A 13,792-nucleotide genomic window follows, 5' to 3' on the forward strand; every position below is an offset into this window, starting at 1 on the left:
TTAATTGTCTATTTTATTGTTGACATTTTAAAAAGCTAACTACTAACTCGACAAAGCTCGTTAATAGCTACTAAATAAAAGAAGAGTTAAAACAGTCCTTGCAAATGTATGTTGTAAATTCATATCATGAATAAGGAGTCCAACATTACAAGAAATTAGAATAATCAAACACATCTGCACAAATATAGTCTAATTTGTGCAAACCACATGTGAAAATTTTTCTAACGAAAATAGTGTACTGTAGATGACCCATTTTCAATGGAGAATTATTAAGTAACAAAGTAATTTTCGACCCTACTGGAGATGAGAACTGGATATATTATTTAAATTGAAAATAAATGATGAAAGTTATGTCATCAACGTTTTAGGACGATATTGTCCTATTCTTCTAAAGTCATCAAACGTTTGAGCATATGCTTAAACATCTTGATGATGAAAGTGCTAAAACTGAACTGTCAATAAATACAGAAACACAAAAACAATGTCTGATTGCAACATAATGAAGCTATCAATAAAATCAGTACAACTAATATTTACTGATGATTGAATGCAAAAAGAAACTGATATATACATTACAAACACAAGGACAAAAATCTGCTCCATTAGCGAAGTCATAAAGAACAGAGAAATGACAATGAAAAAAAAGAGAAACTTTAAAGTATAATATGTATCTTGCCATGTTTGATATATGATGCCCAGACGTGGCTTTAACAGACCAACCACATTACAAAATCAAAATTGGCCAAAATGGTGTAGAATGAAGAGTGGTTGGACCAAAAAGGAAAGATAAAATAAGATCATAAGTCTAAGAAGAATAAAAAAGCAAGCTAAAAAATTTATAAATACATTGAAAATTTAAATTGAAATGGACGGTATTTATATTATTATTGGTTTATTACGACTTAAGTAATTGAGAAAGAATAACGGTATTTTGTAAATTATTTTCCATGAATGAAGCCATATTACTCTTAAGCAGGTTTTAATAGTTAGGCTCTTTAAGACGTTTTATTTAAATAAATGACTGAATTGAGCACACATTGGGAGTTTATTTAGTTGTACACGGCTATGTCGAGAAACTTCTGCCTTCAGTGTAACTAGTTATATTGCGGATAGACTGGTTCCATGGTGTTTTTAAAACGATGACGTCAGCATCGCTCTTTCATCGTCATTCTTTTCAACATTGCGTTCCATAGTGAGAGTTATTAAAAGTCACTTTTCCAATGAATTCCATTTATTACATTTCAAGTGTACAACTATAACAGCAGAGAGCTCCGTTCCGATACTTTAAGACAAATATTTTTTTGTATGGAAACTAGCGACATCTTGTGGCGGATGCCCTTAAACTTATATGTTGTTAAAATTAAGGCATTTAATTATTGTACAACTAAACACAGATACGAATAATAATGAAAAATCACACAAGTCTTTATTTGTTATGGATAAATGGATTAAATTTTATCAATTTATGGTTTTTGAAAATTAACAAATTCCTTCATTAAAAATAAAATATAGGATAGCTAATATGTTACTGACATCTACAGGAGCAATGAGAAGCTAATCGAACCGAAGCCATCTATTGGCCGACGCCCGTAAACATTTTTTTTGAGTGCTTGAGTTGCTTAACTATAACTACCTAATTTATGTGTATTATCTATGTGCTTGAGTTTGAATGTTTTGCGCGACAATAGTCACTCATATTTATAAATAGTAGAAAGTGGTTATAAATAGTAGCTTAGTTATGAATTCTCTAAAATACCTACCGTCAAACAGTTGTTGCGTAACATAAAATATACAAAACAAAACAAAACAAAAATATATAAACAAAAATATAAAGAAAACAGTTAACCTTAACTATTTTTAGTTAACCAAATAGTAACTTTAGTTATTAAAGCAAATAATAATATATTTTAATTCAAATGTAGTTAGAATTTTAGCACAATCAATAACAATAAGCAAATAGATACTTTGAGAAATAGAACGTAATAAATTGTTATTTGAAGTGTTGCAACGATAAAGGCTTATTATTATATTAAACATTAAAACAGTCGTATGTGTTTTGTCGTTTACTTCAAAACACGATGATAACGTGTTATTTATGTAACCTCTTGCCCTTCCGATAAGCAATTAGGTTACACAAGAAGTTTCATACCGACAAGTTGCGCTCGAAGTGTACACGCAACATTGTATCATCTCAGCATCATACTAATTTCACTATAAATTGTACCAGTGTTTGCCCAATGATATAAAGGGGATAGAGGAAATGATATAGAGTCGTCGTGCCCTAAAGGATAAGACGTCCGGTGCATTCGTATCGAGCGATGCAACGGTGTTCGAATCTCGCTGGCGGGTACCAATTTTTCTAATGAAATACGTACTCAACAAATGTTCACGATTGACTTCCACGGTGAAGGAATAACATCGTGCAATAAAAATCAAACCCGCAAAATTATAATTTGCGTAATTACTGGTGGTAGGACCTCTTGTGAGTCCGCACGGGTAGGTACCCCCGCTCCGCCTATTTCTGCCGTGAAGCAGTAATGCGTTTCGGTTTGAAGGGTGGGGCAGCCGTTGTGACTATACTGAGACCTTAGAACTATATCTCAAGGTGTGTGGCGCATTAACGTTGTAGATGTCTATGGGCTCCAGTAACATACCAGTTAACACCAGGTGGGCTGTGAGCTCGTCCACACATCTAAGCAATAAAAAAAAAAAGTATAAAAAAAAAGGGGGAACGCCAGGTTACCATAGTTTTTTTTTTATTGCCTTTGTAGGCAGACGAGCATACGGCCCACCTGATGGTGAGTGGTCACCGTCGCCCATGGACTTCAGCAATGCCAAGGGGATTGCCAAGCCGCTGCGTACCGCTTTATACTCTCCACAAGTCTCGTTTGAAGAAGGACATGTCATAGCGCTCGGGAAACACCGTAGAGGGGAGCTCATTCCATAGCCGGATGGTACGTGGCAAAAAAGACCTCTGGAAACGCACTGTGGATGACCGCAGTGGTTTCAGATAATATGTATGAATAGTACATAAAATATATTTCTACGTAATTCGTTTCCAAATGATTCTTATCCACCTGATGGTCGTCTGGAAGAGATCGCTCTTAGCGATAAGACCGCCAATTGTACTTTTTTTGTATTTAATGTTTGGCATTGATTTTTTTTTGGTGTACAATAAAAAATACTCTCGGTCTTCCTCTCTCTACTGATGATAAGACGTTTTGTGGAACACCACCACCTTGCCTATTTGTGCCGTGAAGTAGTAATGCGTTGGCATTTATGTTGTAGATGTCTATGGGCTCCAGTAACCACTTAACATTAGGTGGCCCGTGAGCTCGTCCACCCACATAAGCAATAAAAAAACAAGTTATACATACTTACGTTACCTTGATTTAACAAAAATGTACGTAAACCCACTTTTTTGCTTACCTGGTTTCACCTTGACTGGTGTGTGAGAATGGCGACCCACTAAAAAGATCCGGCGAGAAACTCCCTGTCTTTATTATAAACCCATACCTAAATGATATTCACAATGAAGGAGCACTGAAATAAAATTCTAATTCTTTTCAGATACTCCCCTACATTGACGGCTTCAATCACGTTTCCAAGATCGCAGCCCTGACGGACGTTGAGATCAGTCTGGTACGAGCCTGCGTCCAGAACCTGGTGTACTACGGCGTGGTGACCCTTGTGCCCATCTTCCAGTACTGCGCGGTCTACAGCGCGACGCCGAAGCTAAGACAGCTGACAAGATGCGCAGGCCTTCAGAGACAGTGCGTCGAATTCTGTGCCAGATCTCGTAAGTTGCTTGTTATTCTTCGAAGCCCACTGCCCTTGAGCCAACTGAGTTTCTCGCCGGATCTTCTCAGTGGGTCGCGTTTTTTTATTTATTGCTTAGATGGCTGGACGAGCTCACAGCCCACCTGGTGTTAAGTGGTTACCGGAGCCCATAGACATCTGCAACGTAAATGCGCCACCCACCTTGAGATATAAGTTCTAAGGTCTCAGTATATTTACAACAGCTACCCCGCCCTTCGAACCGAAACGCGTTTCCGTTCTGGTGGTAGATTCTGCGAAGCACTGCTCTTGCTAGGGTCAGTGTTAGCAACTTCGCCAGGTTTGAGCCCCGAGAGCTCACATACTTGTCCGGTAACGCTGATATAGCCTCTCAAGGCTATCAGCATAGGTAGGTATAAAAACTGCTCTTGCTAGGTCTAGTGTTAGCAAATTCTCTCAGGTTGAGCCCGTGAGCTCACCTAACCGTCCGGGCGTAGCTGGAGTAGCCAGCAAATAGGTAGGGAAAAAGAAAGAAGACACACTAGTGTATCTTCAAAATTGTTGCAATTAATTTCAGAAACATTTAAAGACAATGTATTTGTTAGGAAAAAGGATAGCAAACGATGAACATTTAAGCTAGAATTTATTGGTGCCTTACAGATGTTGGAAAAATGCATATTAGACATAAACTTGGGGGCACAGTGTATAATACCCTAATTACTAGTACATCAGCGAATCTCCGTTCATTGTTCTCGTCGAACCCGTCGCTTTTGACGAACGGCTCGACGAGTAAATTAACCCACAGACACAGCCTACTGAGTTTCTCGCCGGATCTTCTCAGTGGGTCGCGTTTCCGATCCGGTGGTAGATTCTGCGAAGCACGGCTCTTGCTAGGGTTCGTGTTAGCAACGTCGTCAGGTTTGAGCCCCGTCAGCTCACCTACAAGCTCGGCGAATCTAGAATAACCCCTCGAGGTTGCTAGAATAAGTGGGGAAATCAACGATTTGATCGATCTAAAACAATTTAATAAATATTATTTAGGAAGAATTTACGCTAAAACTAGCAAGTTCAAATGTAATTCAAGCAATTGTTTATAAATTCTGATATTGCGCCAAAGTAATAAAATTATTTTATTGTCATCGGCCCTTAGTACGTGAGCAAAATTTTTAACTAAATCGGACGTCATATAGTTAATAAAAATTACATTAAAAATTCCGTTACATAGATACATATCAAGCTAATAAATTATAGTTGTAACTATACCGAGACCTAAGAACTCATATCTCAAGGTGGGTGGCGGCGTTTACGTTGTAGATGTCTATGGGCTCCAGTAACCACTTAACATAAGGTGGCACCAATCTAAACAATAAAAAAAAAGTTTAAATCCTTAAAAAAACACCTTTACAATTACAAGTCGAACTAAAAATTAGGAAAATAAGCGAATTAGTTCGATAAACAAAAATCTTGGTGTTGTTTTTGTCAAACCAAACAAAACATGGATATGAATAATATATGTGAAGTTTATAGAAATTTCTAGAAGTATATTACACACGGGCAGACAACAAAAAATGTTTAGTTAGAAACTTGTTTCAAACATGAAAATACAATAGACAGTTTTCTAATGTATTCATATTACAAAGATCTTTGCCGGTTGCATACATAATCAATTGACGTATTCCAAAGGTTTCAACACGAATTCAGCTGACAACAGCAACGTATGCTATTAGCGGAATCCTCATTGAAATTTGATGTTGTTAACTTAACACTTTTTAACGTTTTTTTTATTGGGTTGCTATTTATATGTAAAGGGATCTTTAAGCGTCTTTTAATACGCTTTTATTAGCTTCAGACGTATGTATGTTTGTAACGGAATCTTTGAACATGATTTTGACCCCCTTCAAAACGTCGGATTAACTCGAAGTTTGGTATACTTATTAAGGAACGATGACAATTCAATTTAAAAAAAAATTAAAAAAAAAAAAATTGAATTTCAACAAAAAAAATAATAATAAGTAATAGTTTAAAAACACTAACAAAACACGCTTTTAGAGAAATGAGAATTTTTTCTTACACTATTTTTAATTCAAATTTGTTAAAATTCATTTTCTATTTTTTAGTTGGATTTTCTATAAAAAGCGTATTTTGTTAGTTTTTTAAACTATTTTTTGTTTTTTTCATAGACTTCAAGACAAGTCTAAGTAATAAATATTATTATTACTACAAAAACGTTAAAGTTCACATTTGTAACTGTTTCCATTCTAGCACGGCACTTGCCCAAAGTCAGCGATATATTCCGTATGTACGCCGGAATGTCGTATGGGAGTACCATCAAGGACCTCTGCAGGAGGATGAAGCCACAGGAACTAGCTATAAACGAGAGGAAGTTGGTGCTATTCGGAGTGCTCGAGGGTCTTATACGAAGGGTTTATAAGGTAACCAAGAACTTCGTCTTTTTTTATTTATTGTTTAGATGGGTGGACGAGCTCACAGTCCATCTCGTGTTAAGTGGTTACTGAAGCCCATAGACATCTACAACGTAAATGCCGCCACCCACCTTGAGATATAAGTTCTAAGATCTCAGTATAATTGCAACGGCTCTACTACATGTGACTTACACACAATATGTATTTTTTTTTGGTTTTTGTTGTTTTCCAGTATCCAATAACTTTGAACGACGAGACGGCGTCGCTTCGAAGCGACCACAGCCAGTCGGTAGCGAGGACGTACAACGGGCTCGTGTGCCTGGACGAGCTGTGCTGCCAGGCGGGTCTGTCCGCGTCGCAGCTCGACGACCAACTGGAGCGGGACACGAACGTCGCCTTCATCGTCAAGTGAGGGTAGTTCGAAAATGGAACTTAAAATAAAAAATAAAAAATTTAAAAAAGACGTGTGGCACTCGGGAACTGCCGCGGTAAAGCTATTGCATAGCATTTTTTATCAACTTATGCAATTATAATTAGACGATGATAATATAATATTAAAACAATAATAAAAGAAGACCACGCTATATTAAACATTAATAAAAGCAAAACATTAACTGTCCCCTTCACACTCATAAGCTAGACCGCGCGAGAAAGAGATGGGCAGACTTTTCATGATGCGCATGCAGTGTGACGTCACGCCACGCGCTTATCCACACTACACAAGCGCAACGTGTGAATGTGTTGAACGCGAGCTACATGGTGGGCGGAGTGAGGGGTGTTAGGTTTTTTTCGTTACGGAATTTCATGATTCGGTCGCCGCACTCAAGGCCCGCGATAAAAGCTATGCAATAGCTTAAAAACTTTTTTTTACGTATTGAGGGTAGAGTCTTCGCATATACAGCCCCATCGGAAGTTTGGAAGTTATTTGGAAATTACTAGGTACCAAATGAATTTTTGTATTATCGCTCATCCTTAATAGCAGTTTAACGTATGAAATGATTAGGTACTTGCAATCCAGAAGTCTCGCTTCAGTTCCCGTAACACAGTGGAAAGTATCTTCTGACAATTTATTACGTACAATTTATTAGTAATTAGTCTCTTTAACTTTGTTTAGGGATGAAAAATGTTATTATGCAATATTGATAAGGCGCTTGTTAATTTGAATTATCGTTAGGAAAGTTTGTTAAAAACAAATCAATCAACGAAAAAGAAAAAAGGCGAATTTTTTAAATATCAACAATTTTAGTAAATATTGCCAGTGTTGCCACTAAAAAAATTAAAGTTGCTCGTTTTCCAAGTTACCAATCTGTAGAATACAATTTACGCAGATTGGCTTTAGCGCGTTTGTGAAGATTTATACATTTATTTTACTTGGGATTTAATCATGGAATTCTATTGACCGGGTGATTTATACAAAATTAAGTTTTAGAGCGTTATTATTTGTTAAAAGAAGGTTTGGTGCCGTAATATTTACACGAAAAGCATCGCTGTGACATTTAGAAATTGTTTGGTAAATAAACAGTTATATTTTTGTTTGTTGTTAAAAAATAAATGACCCCAGATTTTATATAGATCATTTACGCAGATCTAAAAGTTTTAAAGTTTTAGATATATGTTTAACGTAATGTAATATATAAAAATAGATCGTAAAAAAATTATATACATATATGTATGTATTTTTTAAATATATTATTAATTAATTATCTTATTCTATTCTCGATATTTATTTCGACACGTAGTCGAAGGCTCAAAGGCACAAATCGATTTCATTCTAAACAGAAATTAATGCGATATTTATAATATACAGGCTGACTGGTTGAACACTTTACATATTTATATAGATTGCTCAGTAATTGATTCTCGTTCTAATTAAGCAAAAAATTGTAATAATAATAAGGCCACTAAATTTCCAAAAAAAAAGAAAAACACCTTATCAATAAAAATTACAAATATAAACTTATGTTATTGGAACTCCACTTCGGGTATAGGCCTCCTCCAGCTTACTCCACTCTTTCCTATTCTTGGCTTTGTTTCTCCATTCTTCTCCAATTGTTGCTATTATTTCGTCGATCCATCTGCTCCTTGGCCGGCGTCTTCTTCTTTGGCCCACTGGTCCTTCCCATGTTGTGATTTCTAATGTCCATCTTTTGTCCTTCTTCTCTGTCCGCATATCTCGCAATATGTCCTGCCCAACGCCACTTTTGTGTTAGAGCGTACCTGAAAGCATGTATCAACTTTGTTTTTTTCCTAACCTTCGCTTCTTATCTTTTGTATTTTTCCTATTTTCAAATTTAACAAAAAAAAATATTTGCCTAATTTATCTTTAATTATCTATCAAAAAAAAAAAGCGTGGTCACTCGCGCCGTGCGCACTTGTAGTAACAGAATTTGTTTGTTTACACCGGTCGACGATCGCAGCATCGTTTGAACGCGGCGCGCTGATTGGATGCAACCTGCTCTCACTCACCCAGCGGCGCCTTAGCACTGCGGTGTCCACAAATGTCGAGCTTAAGCAGATTAATTTAATCAAGTTTTCCCGGTATTTCCTTTGTTTTTTTTTTATTTTAAGCGTTTCATCTGACCATGAATTATCATGTCCTTGATTATGTAACGTGTTCAACCAGTCATTCTGTATATGTATAATATTAAACTTTTCGTTTTCTTATAGCTTGTTAGGTCTTTAGGAAAAGCATCGCTCAGTGAATTATAGGTTATGTGCTTTATATGTTATATAGTTTTGATCGTTTACAGAACTATAAACAGGTATAATTTTTTTAAAAATGAAATTTGCAATGCGCGAAAGATTCCGAACTTTAGGCGCGACCTTTGTACAAACATATACAATTATACAAACTTTATACAAACGTCCCCGATACTCTCGGCAGTTCGGACACGCAGGCTGGTAACCCCGTGGTTATAACACACTATATAGAAACGTTCCTACAGAATGCCGTGTTGTGCGGAACCGTGTTATAAAGACTAGATGCCAGTACAAAAACGGAGTGTATTTTTTTCTAAATTAAACATTTCAACTATGCATGTATGTATGTTTCTACCTTTACACAAAAAATAAGCAGCAAATTTTCAGTTGTTCTCAAATATTGTGTGTTCATAGGGCATAATGTAATATTCTGAGTAATTTTATTAAAAAATCTCGTTATCGTGTTGTAGAAATACCGTGTTATAAGAGGGATTTTCTCTTTTCGTGTTAGAGTGGGACCGTGTTATAGCAGTGTTACCTGTATACGTGATTCATGTCAAAGATCATTCATGACGGATTTGCGATAGTGATAAAGTTGAACGAGGTTGCCATCTTCGCCGAATGCTGTCATTTGGGGAAGTAAATTTGTCGTCAGTAGGCTAATATGCCTTAGGCGAATTATGCCGCTCCTAGCGATCTCTACAATTCGTTGCCCTTATACACAAAATCTTTGCAAGCATTGAAACAAACCACTTGTTGAATTGGTTTTGTGAACATATGTCATTAAAAAGACCATTCAGACTACGAATTCGAAGTGGGTGATGGCATTCCCATTGGACCTATGAGACCTGGGAACCATCTAACGTGACGTAAAAAATAAGCTCTACAAAATATATTTTGGCAAGCATAGCTAATATAAACTGTTAAATAATTAATTGACGATTGAAAGTCTTTTGCAATGATAATATATTAAATAAGTATAATTATTAAAATTAATCATAATATCTATAGTTTACAACTAAAGTTCAAATACTGCTCAATTTTATATTAGTCTACATAGGTATTTTAGTCAACCAACAATGTGGTGCTAGAATTTTGTGACCATACTACCTAACTTTAATATTTCAAATATAAAATGTTTAAATTACTTTATAATTTACATACTAGGCAGGCTAACCACATTAACCCATTTGTGGTGCTAAGCCTTTTTATAAAAATATTATTCCAGGTATACTATTTTAGTGAATTTATACACGTTGTAAACAGTGGACATGTCAGTAAAAAAAATAGATGTCCAATGCGTGTGGATCCTGGAACTCAAAGGGTTAATAAGCTTAGGGTATCCCTTGCGAACCCTCCTGCAATGAAGCGTTAATTTAAATTTAATCATAATAGAATGCTCATTATTTTTAATAATTTGTTCATTAGAATTATATTATTTCTTAGAACGTTTAGTTCGAAAATCAATTAACTAAGTTTTAGGTCTTATTACAGTACGGAGTTGAGTTTCTTTTCTAGCCATACTGACGTAATATCCGCATGAGTCAAACATGTGACGAGTTAAAAACGATCTTTAAATACAAACGACCTCAGTAATAATTTGCAAACCCACCGTAATTGGCAAAGGAGAAATGTGTTCGATGATAAAAAATGGTAGGGCTTTTAAATAAATTCAAAGCATAATCTAGTGTATCTCTAGTCTCATAAGTACGTTCTTATTTCGTTCTCGTCTCGCTGATGTCACCTAGTCAGACATTTTGAAAATTTTTAAGTAGTTTAGACCAAAATTATATAGGTTTTATTGCTAATATTGAAAACTAAAATATGTTTTAGGATCAACAATAATATTGTTAAAATGTAAGTGTATATTTTTTCGATATGCAAAGTTAGTAAATTGATTAGTGGCTGTTATCGACAATTGTCTATTGAAATATCCATAAAGACTCGAGTCTACTTTGACGTATTCTATCCAAAAATATGTACCAAGATTTTGACATAGTACTGATGAAATACAGGAGGTTCGAAGGTAGTTAGAAAAAAAATGTTATACTTCATAAATGATTTTTAAATATTTTATAAATTTTATTGAATAAACTTGGTCGATCATCTAAACATTTCGTTAGTGTTTTCACGTATTGTTTTTGCTATAAATAATAATGTTGTTTGTTATTATTATATTTAACTAAAAAGTTTTATTACATACGAAATTCGTCTATGTAGAATTGCAATATGTATAATGAATTTAACGCGTAGATCTCGATAACCGTTTTCTTCATTGTGAGTGGTTGAAATTAATAAATTGGATTTAAGTCTGTATGAAAATTTATGGATTATAAATAGATTTGCCAAGGGCCCCCTTTAAAAATTCAATTTTTTCATAAGTACCCCTCAAATGTGCACTTTTAATAGGCTGGTATCACCTACATAATAATAATCAATTTGCATTGCATACTCCACGAACGCTACACGTTATGAACATATCTGGATGTTTTAACTATTATTAAATCTTTAAAGTGGAAAATAAAGAGAAAACGAAATTATAATTATTAATTTTCTATACATAAATATTTTCGACACGGATTTGAACGTGGAATTCATATTTGTTAAAAAAAAAGTTGTTTTTAAAACATTGCTTTGTACTTGCGTGAAAAATGTGGAGGAATTTTCATCGGAGGGAAATGTAGTATAAAAAAATTTGAATTTTTTTAACATTACTTAATAATAGGCGCCGTCTGCAATGTTCTTTAGATAATATTTTGTAAACAAGAATATAACACTTGATTTTAAACGGAATTATTGAAACTGGGTTAAGATCAATCAACATAATACTTTCGATGTAAAAATATTAATGCTTTCATACAAGACGAAGTATGCTTCACTAAATATTCGACTTAATTTAGATTTTAATTGTTATTTTTAAGAGATCATCACCAATGTTGTCTTTGAACAGTAAATAAATGTTGTATATTTTCCATTTATATATAATACATATGTTGTTAGTAATATAAGTAATCAAACGTATGATGTATAAATATGAAGAGATAGTACATATTTTATTAATATACATTTTTATTTGTAAACATGTAATGTTGATGTTATTTCGTGTATAAGTGTACTCATTAAAATATAAATCATATTTTTATATACATTTTTTTTTTTTTTTTTTCCCCTCCACATAGCGTAATCAAAATATAAATTTAATAATAACCATAAATAGTAATAATATAAACGTTGTGTGGTACAGAACCAAGAGTGTGCTTAGTGTGAGTTTTTTAACGTTCTCGATAGCGTAAAAGTTAACTCAAATTTGTATGGAGTTCGTACGTTTGCCGCTAGGGGCGCTGTTCCAACTGGATACAAATTTAAGTAAACTTTTACGCTATCGTGAACGTTAAAGAACTTGCGCTGAGCACAAAGTCGTAATTACTTCACAATGTTTTTTTTTTCTATGAAAATTATCGTACTTTTGCCGAAGAGCTTTCGATTCACCGCACAATGTAACCATGCAACGCTCTAATGCAACATTTTCGCCGACAAATTTCTCTATAGATTTCGAAGCCATTTGGAATTTTTCTTATACGTAAAATTATTAAGATAGTTAGCTTCACCAAATGGATTCAATACAATTAATTTTCGCAATTGAAGGCAACGCACTGCATATTTCGTTTTCATCATCGCGTATGGTCGTCTCGTGGTGAATATACTACTCTGTCAAGAAAGTACCAGCAAAAGATTAATACACAAAATGTTAATTATTCATTCAAATTTAGTTTACTACCGTTAAAAACGACACAGCAATTCAGTTTATGGAGAAAATTCAGGTCTCAACCTGAGACAAATTGCTTACACCAACCCTAGCAAGACCATCGCTTCGCAGAACCATTTTTTTTATTGCCCTTGTAGGCAGACGAGGATACGACCCACCTGATGGTGAGTGGTTACCGTCGCCCATGGACTTCAGCAATGCCAGGGGCAGAGCTAAGCCGCTGCCTACCGCCTAATACTCTCCACAAGCCTCGTTTGAAGAAGGACATGTCATAGCGCTCGGGAAACACCGTGGAGGGGAGCTCATTCCATAGCCGGATGGTACGTGGCAAAAAAGACCTCTGGAAACGCACTGTGGATGACCGCAGTGGCTCCAGGTAGTATGGATGAAAAATGGTAGGTAGTATGATGAATCTACCACAGGATCGAAAACGGGTCCCGCTGAGAAGACCCGCCAAAGAAACTCGGTGGGTTGTGTCTATGGGTAGGTTCGCTCGTCGACGAGAACGATGACCGGTGCTTGAAGAGCCTAAAAGCACCGAGAGTGTATCCCGGGAATTTGATACAACATGTTTCGGGCGACGGTAGCTTTGCGTTGTTCCATCGCCTCTGTCGTATGTATAATTAGCAGCGGCCACTGACCAATCTGAATTGGATGACCTTGAAGAGTTGCCGTGTGAGTAAACACTACACTTCCATTGGTCATCACAGAGTTGTTAGTTGATACCACCGCCCTGCCTATTTCTGCCGTGAAGCAGTAATGCGTTTCGGTTTGAAGGGCGCGGCAGCCGTTCTACTGTAAAACTGTGACTTAGAACTCATGTTTCAAGATGAGAGACGCCATTTACCTTGATATCTATTGGCTCCAGTACCACTTAAAACCGTAACTTCACTAACATCTGTCGATCCGTTCAATAAGACCACTTCGATAAAGCGGCACGACACGAGAACCCTCTCATCGTGGCCGCCGGTAACTACATTCCCGATCCTGCAGACAGAATGGAAAGCAGTCGACGTCGCCCCAAACACGTCATTTCGGATCCTTCCGATCCACTAACGGTGCTTTTATGTACCTCAAGCACCGGTCACCGTTCTCGTCGAACCCGTCGCTTGCGACGAAGGGCTCG

General features: G+C 35.8%; 1 protein-coding gene across 1 annotated transcript in view; it reads left to right on the plus strand.

Moving 5' to 3' along the window:
- LOC101736611 (GATOR1 complex protein NPRL2) overlaps nt 1–13,792 on the plus strand; it is a 78,644-nt gene that overhangs the window by 57,384 nt on the left and 7,468 nt on the right. The window contains exons 5-7 of the mRNA XM_004923594.4: nt 3,571–3,799; nt 6,040–6,209; nt 6,433–6,608. Of these exons, the coding sequence (XP_004923651.2) occupies nt 3,571–3,799; nt 6,040–6,209; nt 6,433–6,608 (575 nt within the window). The remainder of the gene's footprint in view (nt 1–3,570; nt 3,800–6,039; nt 6,210–6,432; nt 6,609–13,792) is intronic.

Source organism: Bombyx mori, chromosome 8 (assembly GCF_030269925.1).
Source record: "Bombyx mori chromosome 8, ASM3026992v2".
In the NCBI taxonomy this organism is placed as follows: domain Eukaryota; kingdom Metazoa; phylum Arthropoda; class Insecta; order Lepidoptera; family Bombycidae; genus Bombyx; species Bombyx mori.